General features: G+C 42.7%; 2 protein-coding genes across 3 annotated transcripts in view; both read left to right on the top strand.

The window, feature by feature from the left end:
* Nucleotides 1-8,795, top strand: part of COPA (COPI coat complex subunit alpha) — a 41,155-nt gene extending 32,360 nt beyond the window's left edge. For both annotated transcript variants that reach the window (XM_080939401.1, XM_080939400.1), the window contains exons 21-33: nt 99-194; nt 1,475-1,563; nt 1,764-1,887; nt 3,467-3,556; nt 3,729-3,838; nt 4,456-4,533; nt 4,702-4,770; nt 5,262-5,398; nt 5,664-5,850; nt 5,931-6,041; nt 6,356-6,517; nt 7,667-7,861; nt 8,131-8,795. In XM_080939401.1, coding sequence (XP_080795527.1) covers nt 99-194; nt 1,475-1,563; nt 1,764-1,887; nt 3,467-3,556; nt 3,729-3,838; nt 4,456-4,533; nt 4,702-4,770; nt 5,262-5,398; nt 5,664-5,850; nt 5,931-6,041; nt 6,356-6,517; nt 7,667-7,861; nt 8,131-8,190 — 1,508 coding nt within the window. In that variant the 3' untranslated portion in view covers nt 8,191-8,795. The remainder of the gene's footprint in view (nt 1-98; nt 195-1,474; nt 1,564-1,763; nt 1,888-3,466; nt 3,557-3,728; nt 3,839-4,455; nt 4,534-4,701; nt 4,771-5,261; nt 5,399-5,663; nt 5,851-5,930; nt 6,042-6,355; nt 6,518-7,666; nt 7,862-8,130) is intronic.
* Nucleotides 8,796-13,599: 4,804 nt separating this feature from the next.
* PEX19 (peroxisomal biogenesis factor 19) lies at nt 13,600-21,207 on the top strand. The gene is made up of 8 exons (XM_080925459.1): nt 13,600-13,682; nt 15,193-15,302; nt 15,725-15,890; nt 16,460-16,545; nt 16,959-17,120; nt 19,104-19,280; nt 19,958-20,002; nt 20,137-21,207. Exons 1-8 carry the CDS (start codon nt 13,613-13,615, stop codon nt 20,218-20,220), a joined length of 900 nt encoding a protein of 299 aa, XP_080781585.1. The 5' UTR covers nt 13,600-13,612; the 3' UTR covers nt 20,221-21,207.
* Nucleotides 21,208-21,844: the final 637 nt, after the last annotated feature.

The raw sequence follows: 21,844 nt of genomic DNA, 5'->3' as shown, positions 1-21,844 counted from the left end.
TGTGGGAAGTGTGGAACTTGTAGGGAAGGAGGGAGGTAAACAGAGGAGAGAAATCTTTGAAAGAAGGTTTAAGATGGTCTCTCATTGACTCAATGCAGCTGAAATCCGAAAGGACATGAGTGGCCATTATCAGAATGCCCTGTACCTGGGCGATGTGTCAGAGAGAGTGCGAATCCTGAAGAACTGTGGGCAGAGTAAGTATTTATCAGGACTTCCTACATTGTGTGTGTGTGTGTGTGTGTGTGTGTGTGTGTGTGTGTGTGTGTGTAAGTTAAAGGACAACTTGTGGGAGTTGGTTTTCCTTTCACTTACTGTATTTCTGGGATTGAACTCAGACTGCCAGGCGTGGTGGTGAGCCTTTATTGAGCCATCTTGAAGGTCCAGATTTCCTATTTCCAGATGAGGATACTCAGACTGAAATTTCTATGCAAATATTACAAAATCTGAAAATCTCTAAAACCTGGAACATTTGTGATGTAGTTTCCAAAGAAGAATCTTTTGATTTTAGTTCTTTTAAAAATCATATTTTGACAAACATGTTATGTGTATTAGATCTATTATAACACTTCTAGTGATAAGTGGAAAGAGATCTTGTGACAACGAACTCAGGTATTTCAGTAGGAATGGAATCAAGGGTCACTGTCATAAGGCACAATAAACAGGTTTCTTTTTATTGGATACTTTTTTAGAATACAGAGTCCCATTATAAAGCCTTGGTTGGCCAGGAACCCACTGCATAGACCAGGTTTGCTTACTTCCCCCTTGCTTTTTCTTTTAGCTCCTCAGGTTTCTTCTCTTTTACCTTTCTATCCATCTTGTTGGCATACTTCTTGGGCTGTTTCAGAGGATTGCCACATTTGTGGTTTCTAATGCTCCTTTCTAAGTTATATTTGAAAACAACTAAGGGAACCAACTCCCGACAGATTGTCCTCTAGCCTTTACCCCTGAGCTGTGAGACTCACATAAATATTCACACACAATAAATATACAAAAAATTTTAATAAATAAAGCAAACATCCCTCACAAGTAGGGTGTGCCTTAGCTTTTGTAAAGCTGCAGTCAGAGTATTGTCAGCACTACAGACACACAGAGACCCAACAGGAGAAGAATTCATTTCCACACTCATGTGCATGGGTATGGGCATTCCTTGGGTCTTTGTTCCCTTTTGTCTGAGAAACGGTATCACCTTGCCATGTTACCTTCTCCATCACAAAGTTCACAACATGGCACTTGCAGGTTAACAAGATGACACCCAAAACAGTCCACACTTGTTGTAAGCCAATCTTGGGTGTGATATTCCATCTCTTCTGACATATTCTGTTCATTAGAAGCTGATTAACAACTTTAGCCTACAGTTATGGTTGGGTATTATGCATTTGAATCCTAGGAGACAGGGGTCATCCCTTCCTCAGGAGTCTACCAAATTAACCTTCTCTCAGAAATGTACCATACCACAAACCTGTGTTTTCTGTAGAATCCCTGGCCTACCTCACAGCTGCTACACATGGCTTGGATGAGGAAGCTGAGAGCCTGAAGGAGACATTTGACCCTGAGAAGGAGACAGTGAGTATTTACACAGATGTCTCTGATAACAGGATTTATTCCCATCTTGGGATAATTTAAAATCATAAATTTTACTCTATCACCTAATTACCAGAGTAAGGGTTGGGGAGAGGAGATAAGTCGAGAGGAGCAGCATAACCCTTTGTGTGTGATTCATGAGAGCTATTCATGTTCACCATCTTTACTATTCCGCCTCTCAGATCCCAGATATTGATCCTAATGCCAAGCTGCTTCAGCCACCTGCACCTATCATGCCATTGGATACCAACTGGCCCTTATTGACTGTGTCCAAAGGGTTCTTTGAAGGCTCCATTGCAAGCAAGGGTGAGTGCCCATTACTCTTGTAATAATCTGTTTTATACAGAACTATCCTAAGTGGGTCTGACTTCACTTAGTTAGTAAATTGCTTACCTAGCATGTACAAAACTCTGAATTCAATCCCCAGCATTTTGCACACAACTGGCCAACTCCTGTGATACCAGCTAAAGAGATGGTGGTAAGAAAATAAAAAAATTCAAGGTTGTCCTTGGCTTCATAGTCAGTTTTTGGACAGCCTAGACTACATGGGACCATTTCTTAAAAACAAACAAAAAGGGGACTGGAGAGATGGCTCAGCGGTTATGTTCACTGACTGTTCTTCCGAAGGACCCGGGTTCAGTTCCCAGCAGCCACATGGCAGCTCACAATGTCTGTACTTCTAGTTCCAGGGGATCTGATGTCCTCACATGTGGGTGCTGAACACTAACTGTACATTTAAAAAGGAAAACAAAATATGTTTAGAAAGTCCCACTGGTAGCTTCTCCTGTTCTTTCTGTGTGAAGTTCCACAGAGCACTGAAATGCTAGCCAAGGCTAGGATGTTTCCAAACTGAGGAAAGCTTTTTGAGGTCTTTTTAAAGAGGACTTGAGCCCAGTGTAGCACATACCTGTGTCCTCAGCAATTAGAAAGTTAAAACAGGAGGAAAAAGAACTCAAAGCCAGCCATCACAGAGAAAATGTGAAAATGATGGTAAGTGGGTATCTGCGCTGCCACTAACATCTAGAACACCCCGTGTGTTTCTCTAGCTCATCACGCATGTAGGCATCACCACTTAGTGTTTTCCCGTTCATCTCGTGCTTCCCTCGGCACCCATGCCCTCCAGTTTGCTTGGACATTTCTGCTGGTTCACCTCTAAGCAAGAACCTCAACAGAGTTCAGGCACTTTGTGTCTGGCCCTGCTCTCTCCTCGTCTCCTCGACCCGCCAGGCCTTCATTCTTTGCACACACTATAATAATAATCACTTAGTAAAGGTTTCAGAAGGAAATTCTAAGAGTGGCCAGCCAGGGACAGCCAGGTTTGGTAACGGAGGTAGTTCTTGCCTACCTCAGCTGGGATTAAAGCCAGAGCCTTATGCATACCAGACAAGCTCTCTACCACTACCACCTCCACAAAAAAAAAAAAAAAAAAAAAAAAAAAAAAAAAACCAACAACAAACTAACAAACACCAAAACAACTCTGGCTATCTCTTCCATTTCTTCTCTTTGTGAAAATGGTTTCAAGTTAGCATAACATAAATACTCATACTCATAGTATATGAATGGGGACTTTGGAGATGGCTCAGTCAGTAAAATGCCTACCCTGCAAGCATAAGGGTCTGACACACACACACAAATACACAGAGCAAAACAAGACAGAACTTTGGCAATTATTTTTGTCTTTTGTTTGGGGTTTGTTTTGAGATTTAACAACACAATAAAACATATTTACTGGCATTCAGTTAGCAGTTTCTAAGTGGACAGCACATATTTCTGAGGACACAGCCCTGAGCAACTTTTGAAAGCATGTACCTTTCCCATAGAGGAGATGGGTCACATTTGAGACTTGCTAGGCTCTAGCCAGTTTCCTCTGTCCTTCTCGTGATAGGGAAGGGAGGAGCATTGGCTGCTGACATTGACATCGACACTGTTGGTACTGAAGGCTGGGGAGAGGATGCAGAGCTGCAGCTGGATGAAGGTAAGAACGCTGTTTTAGGGCTGCGCTGAGATGTCAGGCTCCGTGGAGAGGAATTATTCGTGGAGCAATCTACAAGCTTCTAATTCATGGAATCAATAGGATCCTAATATTTTGCCTTTGGGGGGCAGATATTCCCATCTAAGTCTATTTTGATCATGGATTATCCTTACAGATGGGTTTGTGGAGGCTCCAGAAGGTTTGGGAGAGGATGCTCTTGGCAAGGGACAAGAAGAAGGAGGTGGCTGGGATGTAGAAGAAGATTTGGAGCTCCCACCTGAACTGGTAAGTGAAGTTCTGCTCTGGAGTTTCTCTTTTCTTTACCTTATAAAAAAAGTTGGTGGGTGTCTCTCTGTCTCTGTCTCTGTCTCTCTCTCTCTCTCTCTAACACACACACACACACACACACACACACACACACACACACACACACACACACACCTACCTTGTAGTGTGCCTATCCTGATTTCTCCACAAAGGAGGGGCTCCAACACTTGAAGTGTTTAATATCTAAACTGCAGCTTATGTTCTTTCTCTTTGGTCTTGGGGAGGTGGCTCCCATTCTATCCTTCCATAATCATCACCTCTTTTCTCAAGCAAAGGTTAGCATCTAAATGTTGTGTCTTGAGTTCATCGAAACACACTACTTGGATGGCTATTTAAATGTCTTAATTTGGGGCCTGGGAACATAGCTCAGTTGGAAGGATGATTTCCTAGCATGCACAAAGCCCTTGATTTGATCTGCACTATATGTAAATCAGGCATGGTGTTATTAGACTAGCACTTTAGGTAGAGGCAGGAGGTTTCTTCAATCCTTGTAGCAGAGTGAGTTTGAGGCTCTGTCAAACTCTATTTCATCAAATAAATAAAGCCTTAATCTTTTTTTTTTTTTTTCCTTTTAGGATGTACCCTCTGGGGTGTCCGGTGGTGCTGAAGATGGGTTCTTTGTGCCCCCAACTAAGGGAACAAGCCCAACTCAAGTAAGCAGGAAAACACAATTTTATAGAGATGAGTGCTTCTGGGCTGGTTAATATTTGATAGCTGTGTAAAAATATTGGCATTGGCTGATTTTAACAGATATGGAAGAGAAGAATTGGAAAGAGAAAGGGAATTTTTTCATTTGACTTATGTTTTCTATTTCTTACTAGATCTGGTGCAATAACTCCCAGCTTCCAGTTGATCACATCCTGGCAGGTTCTTTTGAAACAGCCATGCGGGTAAGTCTTCCCTAAAAACCTTGGCCCTTCCTCTTGAGTGTGTATTGCAGAGTCCTAAGGAGAATGGTTGACTCATCTTTTTATCTGAGTGGGAATAATCTGACCCACAGGGCCAAAATAGTGTTTCATGGCAGTTGTTGCCTTGCTAAAGACACTTGTTTCATGAAGGCCTTTTATCTGCTCTCCACTTGGTCTGTGCTCATGTTTGCCAGTCAGTCATTTCTGCTGCTTACATTAGTAAACTCAGCACCTCTTCCTGAATGGGTGTTTACTGAGGACACTGTACTGAGTGTTATGGTGATACAACAGCCATGAACATTTGTTGTCGCTTTTGGTTATTCTAATATACTCCCTATAGGTGTTTAAATGGAGTAGATCCTATAGTTGACTGTATACAGAGAAGTAAAATACCTTGCTCAACTTTGATTTAATTTTTAGTTGGTAGAAAACAAATCCCTATTTTTGTTTTTTTGTTTTTTCTTGTGTTCTAGCTTCTTCATGACCAGGTGGGAGTAATCCAGTTTGGCCCCTATAAGCAACTCTTCCTACAGACATATGCCCGAGGCCGTACTACCTATCAAGCACTGCCCTGCTTGCCCTCCATGTATAGTTACCCTAATCGCAATTGGTACGTACCCTTGCTCCTTGGTATTTGTTCTCGTTGGAGTAGATACATCAGATGATAGTCACTGTGACACAGAATTGCTCCAGAGCTAAGGCTTCTAGGAGAGAAGATCTGAAGCTTGTTACTTTGGGGTTTGTTTACACCAGCTGCCATCCTGTTTCCAGCTGTTTCCTCAGTCCGTTGTTGGTGACTGTGTTTGATAGAAACAGAGCACGAGTCCTGCTTTGCTATTGACTATTGTGCTTTATTTATAATTTTCCCTTGCCAGGAAGGATGCAGGGCTAAAGAATGGTGTGCCAGCTGTGGGCCTAAAGCTTAATGACCTGATCCAACGATTGCAGCTGTGCTACCAGCTCACCACCGTTGGCAAATTTGAAGAAGCTGTGGAAAAATTCCGTTCCATACTACTCAGTGTGCCTCTTCTTGTTGTGGACAATAAACAGGAGATTGCAGAGGTAGCGTCTAGCCACTTACTTGATCCTGGGCTCCTCCATGTTCTTGTTTATATCATGACTGTCTTCTGCAACCTCTTCAGGCCCAGCAGCTCATCACCATTTGCCGCGAGTACATTGTGGGTTTGTGCATGGAGATAGAAAGGAAGAAGCTACCTAAGGACACCCTAGACCAGCAGAAGCGCATCTGTGAGGTAAGCTGTGAGACCAGCACCGCACAGGCACCATCCCCATAACATTCATTCCATCTAAATTGTTTGGTTTGGAAGTTTCTTGGCTTTGGGGAGGAAGAGAAATTGGAGTTAATCTCCATGAAGAGGTACTCTATTTCTCCACTGTCATTTCTCAGGTCATGAGTTCTACCTCATATTTTAAGAAGTAGAACTAATTTATCTTAGAGCTAATTGTGTGTTGTCTTTGTATTGTTGTTTTGTTTTTTATAATTGTGTAGCTGTTTATAAACAATAGCTGAACCTGAGCTTGCTTTGTGTTCCTTTCTGTCCACTAGATGGCAGCTTATTTCACACACGCAAACCTGCAGCCTGTGCATATGATCCTGGTGCTTCGAACAGCCCTCAACCTTTTCTTCAAGCTCAAGAACTTCAAGACAGCTGCCACCTTTGCTCGACGTCTGCTGGAACTTGGGCCCAAGCCTGAAGTAGCCCAACAGGTTCAGGGGGATTTTGTCAGTGATTTTGGGGGGACCAGATCTTAAATGCAAGGATCAAAAGCCAATATCCTCTCTGAAACAGTATAACTGCTCTCAACCCAAGAAACCCAGTAGAATGCTGCCCTATGGTTACTTTCTGACCTTGGGGCATCTTTTTCCCCTAGAAACCAGAGTAATAATTTATTCAGATATGGCATTAGCTACATGGCTAATATAAATAAATTCTAAAATACTCTACAGAGATATTTAAATGAAATAGATCCTGTAATTGACTGTATTTTAGTAGTGAGAAAGCAATACAGAGAAGTAAAATACCTTACCTTGCCCAACTTTGATTTCTTTCTTTTTTTTTTTTTTTTTTTTTTTAAATGTAGCCCTGGCTGTCCTGGAACTCCCTATGTAGATGAGGCTGGCCTTGAACTCACAGAAATTTGCCTGCCTCTGCCTCCCAAGTGCTGGGATTAAAAGTGGGCACCACAACACTCAGCTTGATTCAATTTTTAATTTGACATGTGTGCTGGGCTTAGCAGCCCTTCTACTGTGGTGTTGCAACCTAGAGTAGCTCCTGTGCACCTGCACATAATACATCTGTTCTTAAGCTCCAGACGACCCATCTTTACCGATCAATTATACTTCCATTCATATTCCAGTACCTGTGCCACCTAAAAACATTCTCCTTGGGCACTAGAAACCTGTTTCAACTCTTTATGGAACCCAGTCCTGATAATCTAATCTCCAGAAGTGAAAAGGAGTGTGGCTTTAGAGCAGTGGAGTCATGTTGGAGAAAGAGTTTTCACTGTGTATCCCAAATTGATCCTCAACCTCCTGAACCTCTTGCTTCTGCCATCTGCGTTCTGGGATGTAGCAGTACAGCCAGCACAATGGCAACTGTCATTTTTTCACATACCTCCTATACAGAGGATGGGACCTATATCCTCATAGCATAGTTACTTTACTTACCGCACTCTGTTTTGTGAGACTGGGTCTCAGTATATAACTCAGGCTGTCCTAGAACTTGAGATCCCCCTGCTACTGTGTGCTGGGATTATAGAAAAAAACCATCATGCCCAGTATATAATTAATTGCATCTTGTATCAGAGATTGTGTTGCTTTCTGTACTCTTAAATAAGTGTTCCTTCCTTCCTTTAGACAAGAAAAATCTTGTCTGCCTGTGAGAAAAACCCCACAGATGCCTGCCAGCTCAATTATGACATGCACAACCCCTTTGACATTTGTGCTGCATCTTACCGGCCCATCTACCGAGGAAAACCAGTGGAGAAGTGTCCACTCAGTGGGGCCTGCTATTCCCCTGAGTTCAAAGGGCAAGTCTGCAGGGTCACTACAGTAAGTACTGTCCTCAGGAATGTGTCCAGCAGGGTTGGGGTGGAGATCCAATTAAAGAAAGTGTGTAGGATATTGAGGGATGGGACAGGAGAAGGCAGCACAGTGCTGGCCCTCACCAGCATTTCCCCTGCTCCTTGAGGCAGTGACACTGGGAAAGCTAGCTTCTCCCCACTGCACTTCTCAGCACCACGATCCATGCTGCTCATCGGCGGGGACATGGAATAGCTCTTTGGGGCTCTCTGACTTGATGCTGTTTTCCACTTCCACAGGTGACAGAGATTGGCAAAGATGTGATTGGTCTGAGGATCAGTCCTCTTCAGTTTCGATAAGGCCCTTCCTTCACGTGCATGGTTAATCACATACTGTTTCTTCAGAGTCTCTAGCTGCAAGCCCTCACTTGCTCTCCCCTACAGCCCTGATTCAGCTTGTTAATGTTGGTTCTCCCTAAAAACGTCATGTCCTTTCTCTTCTATGGCAAATTGAAAGTTTCAAGCTTGATGATCTTGCTCCTACAGACCTCTGTCTTGAAGGTTACTGTGCTTGTGATCATAGATATCTTTGCCTTTCAGCTTGGGCCTTCCCAGGAACAAATGAAAACTTTGTGCTGGCCATTTGTTTAGCAAATTTTTTAGTGTTTATTCCTCCCTTACCTAGTGGTAACCTTTGCTTCAACTCCACTAAAAAGCAGCAAGATGCAAGAAATGCCATTTCTCCTCAGCCACAGGAATTGTTAACTATCCCATATTTTTCTTGGGCATTTAATGTCATAAATAGGTTCTTTCTTTATGTGGGCCCACACACTTCCAGGCTGAGAAGTCATTTGGTTTTGCAAAATGTGTATCATTTTTCATTGATTTATTTCTGTCCTTTATAACTTAGCATTGTCCTTGTGTTCTATTGCTCTCACTAAATAAAGTAAATTTCTGAGAGCTTCCTGGCTTGTCATTTACTTCTTGGGCACTTAACCCTGTTCATATTCATGTAGTTCTCTCAGCAAAGCAGATTCTTTGCCTCAGGATATTGTTTTTCCTGAGATCGTGAAACATTTTCATTGTTGGGGACTGGTAAACAGAGTTTCCTATTCCATATTTACTGAAACTTTCTATTCATTTCTAATTACAGCCAGTATTTGCTGAGCTCCTATCAGTGTCCATCACTGTTCTATGTATTTTACATATTATATGCACATAAAAAAGAATGAGTATATAATAAGTTGCATATTTACTATAAGTACATAGTTGTCTTAGCTTCTCCCATTGCAGTGATAAAAGACCCTGACAAAAGCACCTTAGGGAAGACAGGATTCATTTGACTCACAGTGCCAGGTGATCAGGCGATTGTCCATCATTGCAGGGAAGCGAAGGTGGCAGAACCTGAAGCAGCTTCTCACATTGTACCCACAGTCAAGAGCCAGAGTTTTCTTCTTTGTGAAACAGTCTCACTCAGCTGGCCCAAGACTGGAGAGAAGAAAGAAGTCTACCTCTTTTTAATAGCAGCATTCTGGAGGCAGAGGCAGGTAGCTTTCTCCTTTAAATTCAGGACCTCAGGCCTAGGAAATACTGCTGCCCACAGTGAGCAGGTCTTTGTAAATCCGTTAACAAAATCATTCTTCATAGACATTGTCTGAGGTCCTTCCATCAAGTGATTTTAGATTGTGTCATATTAATAGAACTATCACAATTGTCAGAGCGTTTTGCTTCTAAGACTAATTGGATAAATGATGTATTTATTATTCCTTTGATTTAAAATACATAATTCAGGCCTAGCCTGGTAGCTCCATCTGTTCTAGCACTTACAAGGTGGAAATATGATCAAGGGTTCAAGACTAGCCAGGCATGGTGCCTTTAATCCCAGTAGTTGGGCGGCTGAGAGTTCAAGACCAACCTAGTCCAGTCTACATAGTTCCAGGCTACACAGTGAAACCTAGTTTTAAAAAACAAAAGCTTAAGACAAGGGATTGGAGAATGGTTCAGCAGGAGATAAGAACTGGCTGCTCTTCCAGAGTAGCTGGATTCAGTTCCCAGCACCCACATGGTTGCTCACAACCATCCATATCAAGGTTCCACAAGATCTAACTCAGTTCTGGTAAACACAGGTACTGCATGCACATGGCACACAGATCTACATACAGTCGCAATACACAAAAATACCATTTTCTAAGCCTAGGATAATGCCAGCTAGTTTCAGGCTAGCCTGAACGACCTTATCTCAAAAACAGAAGAGGCTAGTGAGGTGGCTCAGCAGTAAAGAGCAAGTATTGTTCTTTCAGAGGGCCTGGGTTCAGTTCCCATCACCAGGCAAGGTGGCTCACAACCACCTTAACTCCAGCTTCTCCTGACCTTCATGAGCACCTGCACCAATGCACAGCTGGAGACAGCTCCATCGCTGGGGTGTTGGCCTAGTTCTGTGCTGGGTTCTGGGTTAGTTCCTAGCACTACATGTGGTAGTACACCCCTTTCCTAAAACAGGCAAATGCATCTTATTTAGTTACTGGAGACTGAACCTGAGGTTTTGCACATGATAGGCAAGTATTCTATTAAGTTCTCTATAGCCACAGGAAAAAGATAAAAAAAAAGATAAAATGTGTATTGGTTTATTGATACGGCTTCTAGGCTTTGACTGTCTGGCCTCGAACTATGTATTCAAGGATGACCTTGAATTTTTAACCTTCCAGTCTCCAGCTCTTTTGTGCTGAGTTACTTGAATTTTTCACTTTATTTTAAATCTGTTTTTCAACTAATAATATATCCATGAAGTTCAAACACCCGTCTTTAGAACTACACTGTCAGGCCAGTGAAATGGCCTAGGAAGTGAAGGCACAGTCAAGACTGATAGCCTGGGCTGCAGAGATGGCTCAGCAGTTAAGCACCGACTGCTCTTCCAGAGGTCCTGAGTTCAATTCCCAGCAAACCACATGGTGGCTCACAACCATCTGAAATGGGACTGATGTGTCTGAAGAGAGTGACAGTGTACTCGCATACATAAACAAATCTTTAAAAAAACAACAACAATAAAAAGACTGATAGCCCGAGTTTGATCCTAGAAATCTACCTGGTGGAAGGAGAGAACCTGCTCCCCTGATTTGGTCATATAACCACACACACATCATGGTGTGTGTGCACCGTTCCACCTACTCACAGAATTTTTAAATTTTTTTATTAATTAAAAAAACTATATTATCTAGTGGTGGTGGTACAAACCTCTAATCCTAGCCATAGGGAGGCAGAGGCAGGCTGATCTCTGAATTTGAGGCCAGCCTGGTCTACATGCAAGTTCCAGGACAGCCAGCGCTACATAGAGAAACCCTGTCTTGGAGGAAAAAAATCAAAAAAAAAAAAAAAAAAAAACTATACTATGACGAGTTGCCTTGTGTACCTTTTTTCTGAGCCACTCAATTCCTATTACCTTTCCCCAAATATATAACTATCAGTTTCTTTATGGCCTTCAAAAAGTATATATTTATGAGCAGATATAACTTTGTTCTTCCCCACCTTCCTTTTATACATGACAGGAACATAATATTTTTCATTCAACACATTTTAAAGTTTTATATATATGTACATGTGTATGTATATATTTAGGTTTTTCTCGTATATTTTAAGTTATGAACGTCTCATAGTATCTGGGTTATTTGCAACCTTTTGCTATTATCAGCATTGCTCCAATAAATAAACTTGAACATACATTGTGTGCCTGTGACTAAAGAGGAATAGCTGCTTCAAAGAGCACAGGACTTGAGTGTTTTCAGAGTTAAGAGTTGCTTTCTTAAACATAGTCCTCAAACTAAGACTGCTTTCTCAAAAGTGTGTATATTCTGAGATATTTTCTCAAGTTTTATACATCCTTCAAGTTCAGGCAAGAATCTGGTACAGCAGTTCACACCATAATTCCTATTCTTGGGAGGTTAAGGCAGAACAATTGGCTAAAGAGTAAGAATCTGTCTCAAAAAAAGAAAAGAAAAAGACATCTCGGGGGTTAGAGAGATGGCTTTAGCTGTTTATAGAGAAAATATTGTTCTTGCAGAAGACTCAAGTTCAGTTCCCAGCACCCACATCTGAGGCTGCCAACCACCTATAACTCTTGCCCATGAGAGTATGTTCAGTAGTCACATATACATGCCCTCAAACGCATGTGTACATGCACACATAATTTTAAATAATTAAAAATATTTTTAAATATTGGCAGGCAGACCTGTGAGTTCTAGGCCAACCAGTGCTATGTAGTGAGATCTTGTTTCAAAAAAAGGTATTTTTGTAAGTTTACAAATTAAATTACAGCTGTACACAAACATTATAATGTGAGTTTTGTAAACAAAGTTGACAATCTCTGCTTCTTGACATTTATCTAATTGGGGGAAAGAATGGATGTATGTGTAATAATTGTAAATATCAGTCAAGAATCTGAAATTAATCAATCCACAGTAGAGAGCCATTAAGTCCTTAAACAAGACTAGTATGGGAAAATTTCATGAGCAGGATAAGGCATGGTGGTGCATATCTGTGATCCTACTTTTGGGAGGTATAGCCAACAGAATGAGTGGTTCTAAGCCAGCCTGGGCTAAATGAATCCCCAGTTGAAACAAGGAAGAAGGGAGAAGGATGCTATAAAATGTCTTATCAGTATTCACTATGTATTAGGAAGGAGAAAGATCCATCGGAAGACAAGTAATCATTGAAGTAGCATGCTAGAAATACAGAAATACTAGAAATAAAGAAGAGGAAAAAAAATCAGGTGTGGTGGCACACCCATTTAATACCACCACCCTCCAGGCAGAGGCAGGGGTGTTTTTTTAGTTCAAGGCCAGCCTGGTCTACAGAGTGAGCTCTAGGAAAGCCAAGGCTACACAGAGAACCTTCTTGGTAAAATAAAAACAACCCCCTGCCACACACACAAGAAAAAAGAAAGAAATGATTCAAAGAAAGAATCATGTTTGTTTTTTAGTTTGCTTAATTAACATGTGTTTCCAATTCTATCTCCAGTCAACCCTTACAAGTAGGACCAACCGTAATTCATTTGCAGATTTCACTGTGCTCCGAATGATTGTATACAACAATAGATGCTCACTACACGCTAAAAACAAATTTGCTAATCTTTATCTGTTTTGTGTATATGTCAAGGAGCATATGCGGAGGTCAGAGCCCAGTGCATGTTAGTCTCTCCTACCATGTGTGCGCTGGGGATGAAACCAAGATTGCCTCAAATTGGCAATCCTGTCTCGATTTAAAAATTGTTCGTTTAATCGCTTCATAATTTGGCTGAGCCTTGTGCTGTAATCTCTGTCCTTGGGAGGTGGAGACAGTAGGATTAGAAAACCCCGCCTGAAAACAAAACCTCTTCAGATTGAAGATCCCAGATTAAAGAGACAACACAATAAATTCTCCCACCCCTTCTGCCCCGCCCACTCAATCCAGCTGCGTTTGGTGGATCAAGTATTTGGGAAGTGGAGACAGAGAATGGAGACACCCGATTTCTAGACCAGCTTGAGCAACTTGTCTAGTTCAAGGCAAACTGCTGTGGCTGTGTAGCTCCAGAGGTGAAATGCTTGCTTAGTACGTGCAAGAACCTAGGTTTGAGTCTCAGCATAAGAAAAAACAAAAACAAAAACAAACCTAGTTTCCTGTCCCTTTAAAAATGGCGGTCCTGCACGGTAGAACGATATTATTGGCTGGCAAGTCATGGGGGCGGGGATGAGGGCGGGGCATGTGGTGGCGCCAGTGGTTCCACCTCCTACGGCAAGTCGAAGGCAGCAAGATGGCGGCTGCTGAAGAAGGTTGCGGTGTTGGGGTCGAAGCGGACCGGGAACTGGAGGAGCTTCTGGAAAGTAAGAGTCCACAGTGGGAAAATCCAGAAGTATCGGGGGAGAGGACCCATCGTGGGGGTTAACTGAACTTGAGATTTCTGGGCGGAGCGAGAGATTCTCTCCAATGGTTGGCGGGGGGAGGTGGTCTGAGTTCGACCCCGGCCCTCTTTATTAGCTGGATCTGGGTGTTCACCTTAGTCAATGACCTATCCAAACCGCACATCTCCCTGCGAAGGGGAAAACTAACTGTAATGAGATGTTTCACGACTCTCTTACAAACTTCTCTTGCTTTAGACTGTCGGACTGTTGTTGAGGCTCTCGGTATCCCAGACTGATCTGGAACTAGCGGCAGTCTTCCTGCCTTAGCCTTTGGGAGTACTGAGCTCATGGGCTGGACGCACCAGGATTGGTTTCAGTAAATTATTGAAATCACCTCTCCTTTCAGTAGCAGATTTCACAGAACAAAATAACCCTTAAGCTCCAAAGGTTCATATGTCTGTGGTAGAATCTTTCTTAACCCGAAACGCCTTTTTACCTCAATCTTTCCTCGTTCTTTTACCAGACCCCTAGTTCATGCAAGTAGTCGAAGAAATCTCCTTTTAAAATCAGTGTGGTTTTGAGAGACTGACTGTCTTCTGTAGTCTATCTAGGCTGGCCTCACACTAAGTACTGCAGGCTGGCCTTGAACTTGTGATTATTCTGGTCCCTTCCTCCGAATTCTAGCATGGCACCACATGCCTGGCATTCTTTTTTATCCTTTGGAGAAATAAAGTGAGCCAGTCCCAGGGGGAAAAGTTTCTGAAAAGATGGTGAACCTTCATTTCTTTCTTGGCCTTGCACTCCACTTCAGTTTCCTGCCTGAGGGAAGCCAGTGCCCTTTCCCTAGTCCTGGCAAGCAGAGTGGTGGTGACAACACACTTTTCAGGGCAGAGGTGAACCTTTTATCTCTTGCTCAGACACAATTGTAGGCAGGTAGAAAATGAACAGATGTAGTGAGGAGTGCCCAGGGTTACTGCATATGTGGCCAAGGAGGCTATAGGTGCCTGCTGAGGGAGAACAAAATTGGAGCATAGTTTAAGAGTTAACACCTTCCTGTAGGATGTATAACTAGTAGCTGGACCTGTGGAAAGCTGGGTGATGTCTTCTGTGCTTTCTTACAAGAAGTTATTAGCTAAGGCTTCAGAGTGAATTCAAAGAAATAAGGCTCTCTCTCCCCTCTTCTTCATGCTAGGTGTATGGGATTTTTAAGGGAATTTTATAATATGCATGTAAAGATTTCTCTGCACAGCTAATTCTTTCCTCCTAGTTCTGAGATGAACACTGGTTCTGTGTAAAAGAGCTTTCTTCCCACCTGGTCACAATAAACTAGATGGTTCCCAAGGAAGATGGAAAACCTACTGACCTGTGGTCCAGGCAAAAGAGAAGTTCAGGAAAGCTGGTGCTTTATATCATTATTTTCCTAGTGGTTTGCTTCAAATCACACAGCTGTCTAGCCTTATCTATCCTCAACATACCTATCTTGTCTCTGAAGGTGCTCTTGATGATTTCGATAAAGCCAAACCCTCCCCAGCGCCCCCTCCTACCATCTCGACCCCCGATGCTTCAGGGCCTCAGAAGAGATCGCCAGGAGACACTGCCAAAGTATAAATTCCACCCCCTTAAGGGAGGGGGAGGATGGGCATGCGGCTCAGAACAGGGGTGGGGCAGGCCCCTGTGGGCCAGAGGGGTGGCTGGGAGGGTACCTTTACCTCACACTGCTGAGTGTTCTTCCAGGCCTCAGTTCCTATGAAACAGGGGGACCTGTGGTTTTATGGAGGGATGAGAGGAGGAGTCTTGAGTAGGGAGCAGTTTTAAGTGGTTGTATTTGTATGCTACCTCATATTCCTCCTCCAATGGCCAGAGTCTGCTTGCTGCCCTCCTGAGAAGAGGCAGATGGATGGTCAGTGGGGGTGCTTATGGGGGGAGATGTTTCATTTCCCAAAACCTACTATCTGAGCTCCTGTAAGAAGCTAGACCCAGAGTGATGCTGTAGGAGGTACATTTTGTCTATCTCTCCCCTGCAGGATGCTCTCTTCGCCTCCCAAGAGAAATTTTTCCAGGAACTGTTCGACAGTGAGCTAGCTTCCCAAGCTACTGCAGAGTTTGAGAAGGCAATGAAAGAGCTGGCTGAGGAAGAGCCCCATCTGGTGGAGCAGTTCCAGAAACTCTCAGAGGCAGCGGGGAGAGTGGGTGAGGAAGCCCCAAACATAAAATACTGGACAGACCTCTTAATTGCATGAGAGTACCAGGATTGTAAAATTGATAACAGTTATGATGTCACAGTCAAGGAGTGGGGCAAGGCAAGAGAAAGAGGTGTGGGAATCTTGCTTATTAAAAGAAAAAGGTAAGATATTCTGGAAAGTAATAAAAAAGATTATTCCAGCCAGGTGTAGTTGGTGTATTCATTCAGTCCCAGCACTTGAGAAGCAGAGGCAGACAAATCTCTGTGAGTTTGAAGCCAACATGATTTACATGGTGAGTTTTAGAACAGCTAGAACTGCAGAGTGAGACCCTGCCTCAAAAATAAATATGATTTTCCCAAACCAACCCTTGTAAAGGAGTGTTACTGTGGAGAAGAATTAACACATCATCAGTATAGATTTATGGCATGACAGTGAAGGTAACTACAGAACAGTTAAGATTTTGAAGTGGTAGTAGTTTGCTAGTAAATGCTTTATATCCAGGCTGGTAACTAGATAGGTGTAGACAAGCTGACAGTTAACATCCTAGGTAATCCTGGTTCTTTTTATCTCTCCTAGGCAGTGATGCAAGTTCTCAACAAGAATTTACTTCTTGCTTAAAGGAGACATTAAGTGGGCTAGCCAAAAATGCCACTGACCTTCAGGTAAAGGGAAAGGAATAAGGGTCCAGTTTCAGATATTTCCTGAGCATTCTCACAAGTGGATGCTCTTGGGATGTGGGGTGCTGGGGCTATGGCTCAATGGTTTAGAGCACAGGTTGCTCTTCCAGAGAACAGGGATTCAATTTCCAGCACCCACAGAGCAGCTCACAACTGACGGTAACTCCAGTTTCAAGGCTTCTGACATCTTCACACAGATGTACATACAGTCAAAAATAAAATAAGTAAGATTAAACTTTAAAAAGTTTACTTCTACAAAAAGCTCCAGGGTATCTCCCCATATCTGGCCCCCTTTGATTTTTGTTACAGGCAAAGTTAGATAGTTCTTCCCACCTGAAAGAATGGTAAGCATTCCAGGAAGGCAGTGTGCCTGTTCACCTCTTGTTTGTCTTGTCTAGAACTCAGGCATGTCTGAAGAGGAACTGACGAAAGCCATGGAAGGGCTGGGCATGGATGAAGGAGATGGGGAAGGGAGTATCCTCCCCATCATGCAGAGTATCATGCAGAATCTCCTGTCTAAGGATGTACTGTACCCATCCCTAAAGGAGATCACAGAAAAGGTTTGTGAATCTCCATTCCTGTCTTTTCTCCTCACTTCATTATATCAACCAGAGGGACATTTGCTCAGACTATATATAGTAAAAGGGAAATTTGAGTAGACAAGTATGATTTTTAAAAACACTTTGTTTTCTACAGTTGTTATTGAAAATATTATGCTACATTAGTAATCTGATCATCTGTCTACACTGGGAGTGTCTGAGCTGAAATTTTCAGCTCTAGTTTTCTATAAATTAGTTCAAGACTGAGTTTGACTGATTCATTCTTTCTTATATTCTTAGCTTTACTGGTTTCTCCAGTAAGGACTCATACAGTTTTGTGGTGGTGTTATGAACCGTTTGAGAGTGGTTTAAGCAATGGTCCATGCTTGAAAGAGCTTATATTTTCACCAGAGAACTGAAGTAGAGAAGTGCAAGCTCTTGAGCATCACAGGCAACATGTGACTGAATAGCAAGACCAGGAGTCTTCGGACCAGTGTTTATACAGCCTCAGTCCAACTCTCAAGCCGAGAGTATTTTTACATTTTTTAAACCTTATTTATTTAATGTTTGTTTATCATGAGTACACTGTAGCTATCTTCAGACACACCAGAAGAGGGCATCAGATCTCATTACAGATGGTTGTGAGCCGCCATGTGGTTGCTGGGATTTGAACTCAGGACCTCTGGAAAAGCAGTCAGTGCTCTTAATCACTGAGCCATCTCTCCAGCCCTTTACATTGTTTTTAAAGATTTAATTTTTATTACTATTTTTAAATTAGGTGTACATATACACACATGAGTCCAGGTGCCTATGGAGGCCACAGGCATCGAACTGCCTCTGAGTTGAACTTACAGCTGGCAGTGAACCACCTGATCAGGGTGTTGGGAATGGAACTTGAACTAATTCAGGTTCTCTGCAAGAGCAGTATATATCACTTCAGCCCTTATATTTTTAAGCTTAAAAACAATAGGGCCAGGGAGAGATGGTTCAGCAGTTAAGAACACTGGCTGCTCTTCCAGAAGACCTGGGTTCAATTCCAAACATTCACATAGCAACTCACAATGGTCCATGGCTCCAATTCTAGAGGATTTGATGTCCTCTTCCATTTTCTGAGAGCACCAGACACACACATGACACACACACATACATACATACATACATACATACATACATACATACATACATACATTCATACAAATAATGACAAGAGAAGGAGCCTGTTAAAGAGCACTTGCTGTTCTTGCAGAGGGTCACTTGGATTTGGTTCCCAGGCCCAACATAGTAGCTTATAACCATCCATAACTTCAGTTCTAGAGGATCTGACACCTCTCCAAGTACACAAGCTATGCACATGGTACAAATACATACATAGCAAGCAAAACACTAATGAATACAAAATAAAAGTAAATACAACAATAGACCAAAAGTATTAACAAAGACCATATGTGACCCTTGTCCTAGTTAGCTGCAGCTGTCAACTTTACACAGCCCAGAGTCATCTCAGGGAACCTCAGTTGGGAGATTGCCCAGACTAGATTGGACTATGGCCATGTATGTGAGGAATTACCTTGATTGATGGTTGGTGTGGGAGGGCATAGCCCACTGTGGGTGGTACCAACCCTAGGCAGGTGAGCCTACACTGCATAAGAAAGGTAAAAATCAACAAAGTAAACCAGTATGCTGCCCTCAGTGATGAACTCTTACCTGGAAATGTCAGATGAAAAAAACCCCTTTCCTTTCCCAAGTTATTTTTGATGTTCTTATCACAGCAATAAGAATGAAACTAGAACAACCCTTAGAGCCTAAAATGTTTACTTTCTTGTTTTTCACAGACATAGGTCACTAATCTGCATTACATATATACCAGTGTATCCAGATGATCTGTTGGGAGTCAACAGTACTTTGTGCTTTTCATGATGAATTTGCTTATTTAGCCTTCTTTTCTTCTTGGTCCCCTTCCCTCCTGGTTTACTTCATTCTTTCCTGTCTGTCTCCTCTCTTTAGTATCCAGAATGGTTACAGAGTCACCAGGAATCTATTCCTCCGGAGCAGTTTGAGAAGTATCAGCAGCAGCACAATGTCATGGGCAAAATCTGTGAGCAGTTTGAAGCAGAGACGCCCACGGACAGCGAGGCTACTCACAGGGCTCGCTTTGAGGCGGTGCTAGATCTTATGCAACAGGTAAGGCCTCCTTACACCGCCTTCCCACTGGTGCTCGCCTCAGGGAGACATTTGCAGAGGGTGGAGGGAAAAATAAAAGAAGAATTGTAGCTATTCTTTGCGCCTTTGTGGGTTCTTCTTTTCCATTCTTTCCACCCTCCACCCCCAGATTCACCCAGTAACACTGGATAGGAGAGAAACAAGGATAGAGGGGAAAGAAATCCCTGAATCTAACTTCTTTTCTATTGTGTCTTCTTTGACTATGGCTACTAACAAACAGCAACCAGTATCCCTAAATGACCAACACCCTCCACCCCCTCTTGGGGCCCTTGAATTTATGTGCCCTCAGAAAAGTTCCTGGAATTCCAAACCTCACACAACCACAGAAACTATCTGCAGCTGGCAAAACCATGTTTCCGTTAGAGCATTCGGCAAATCATGGTCAGCTGCTGCTGTCCGTCTGAAGCAGCCCCACATCCCCACACCTGGGATTAAAATGAAAGCACATTCTTAAAAGATGTCTGTGTTTTTTTAAAGAAACAAAAACTCCAGAATTCTCAAAAATGTCACGACAAAAACTGCATACCCTGGTCAGACGAAATCTGATGATTCCAATTCCTTTTGTTGCTTTTGTGTTTTCTGTAATTTTCTTTCTTTCTTCTTTTTTTTTTTACTCTCATATTCTTTTTATTTTCTAGTTACAGGACTTGGGCCATCCTCCAAAAGAGCTGGCTGGGGAGATGGTGAGTATGTCTTGTATATTTTAACCCAGTTCCCAGACACCAGTGATCCATAGGTAATCTGTATAAGGTGATCATTGTGGCTGCTGCGGACCGACCTTCAGTGATTTTTCTCAGTTCCTTTGTCTCTTCTCCAGCCTCCTGGCCTCAACTTTGACCTGGATGCCCTCAATTTATCGGGCCCACCAGGTGCTAATGGCGAACAGTGTCTGATCATGTGAAGCACACCTCAGTTTCTTCCCTGAGTTCCAGCCGTGTGGAACACTTGGAGTCAAACGGAGTCACTGGGAACTGAAGCAGGAGAATCATCTGTGGGAGCTGGCTGCCCCACTCTCTCTACATCCCATTCAAGACTGTGCCATACCAGCTGTGGATCTGTTCTGTAGGCCTTTTCTATGAGCCCTACTTCATCATGGTTTCTGCTGTTAGAAACAGGCCAATTATTTGTCAGTTGAAGGAAGGCATCCCATGTGGGGCATTTTACTTCTTCCCACTCCCCAAAATGATGTTATATATGGTGGTACTTATGTTCCCCTTGATTCCCAGGGACTTTGTGCCTTGTTTCTACTCCCTCCCTTGTGTCTGGGAGCAGAAGCTGAGTCCTAAGACTCTGTGCTTCTATTAGGCGGGGCCTCTGGGAGTGAGGAGAAACATAGCCTGGGCTGGGTCTGGAGGCTTGCCACAGCATCTCCTTACCTTCCTTTGGAATTCTCTGAAGAGAAAGGAATTTTGCACTTAGCCAGGTTGAAATCAAAGCCTTGGGCTTTTTCTGTCCCTAGGTGCTTTTCTCCTGAGATCCCAAGTTGCTACCCTGGTTCTTTCTACAACTCTGTGATTTAGGGAACCAGGCTCTTGACTTTCCTTTGCCCAGTGACTATCCTTACCTCCTCTCTTTTTAGAGTCTTATTTATTCTGCCCTTTTTAACTAGTGCTCTGTAATGGATAAAGGCCAATCTTGTTTCCTTTCATCGAGTACCTGGACCATTCTCACTAGACCCTTCCTTTCCTCCCTGGCCAACACAACTTGTGTCAGATCTGGTACGTGAATGGCCGTTCTACCCAGATATGTTGTGGCTTATTTAAGACATCAGATTCCCTAGAATCCTTGGTTCAGGAAGGTGCTTGGGAAAGAGGTGTAGCCAGAGTCTTTTTTTTTTTCCTGCTAGCCCCATGGAGCAGTATCTTAATAAATATTCTGAGCAAGTGTGTGGGTTATTTTCATCCAGGTCTATTTCTAATCTTCCTTAGTTTCTCTAAGCTGAAGAGTGAGAAGTGTCAGGAGATAGTTCTGTATAATGTTATGTTAGGCTCTGCATGACCCAGCCCTCCAGCTCAGGTTGCACTTCTTTCTGCAAAAGAAGCTGTCTTCATCCCCTTGGTACTTCAGTCTTAACTTCTTAGGTTATAATCGATGTTAATGATATATTGTTAACATGTTTTCTAAGTTACCTAACTTTGAGGTAACCTGCCTTTTCACGGGGTATAAGGACCATGGTTGCCATCTGTTTTATGGATAGTTTTTTTAAGGCCATGTAGCTATCCTGGTTCTCTTGGAAAATAACGTGTTAAAAATTTTTTTATTTTTATTAACGTTTTATTTATTCTTTGGAATTTTAAATATGTATACAATGTATTCTGATCATATCCACCCCTCTGGAAAATAACTTTGGCAAGAACAAATTCACATTTATCATTTAAGTCACTTCGAGCTCCTAACACGTTTGCCCTGGGTTAAAGCCATGTTTAAAGATGCCACAGATTCTATGGAGGGAAAGTGCTTGAGGCCTGAGGCGGGAGCACCCAGCACAGCTCTGTCGACAGAAGACCAGGTCTGAATTTCAGCTC

Source organism: Micromys minutus (genome assembly GCF_963924665.1).
Source record: "Micromys minutus genome assembly, chromosome: 1".
Classification (NCBI taxonomy): Eukaryota; Metazoa; Chordata; class Mammalia; order Rodentia; family Muridae; genus Micromys; species Micromys minutus.
Note: the sequence above shows the minus strand (reverse complement) of the source record. Positions and strands in the feature narration are given on the sequence as shown.

Bases quoted from the DNA above. Each gene is read 5' to 3' on its own strand.
- PEX19 (XM_080925459.1), top strand. From the start codon at position 13,613: ATGGCGGCTGCTGAAGAAGGTTGCGGTGTTGGGGTCGAAGCGGACCGG. The intron at 15,891-16,459 runs GTGAGGAAGCCC...TATCTCTCCTAG, and splicing joins AGAGGCAGCGGGGAGAGTGG to GCAGTGATGCAAGTTCTCAA. The intron at 20,003-20,136 runs GTGAGTATGTCT...TCTCTTCTCCAG, and splicing joins AAGAGCTGGCTGGGGAGATG to CCTCCTGGCCTCAACTTTGA.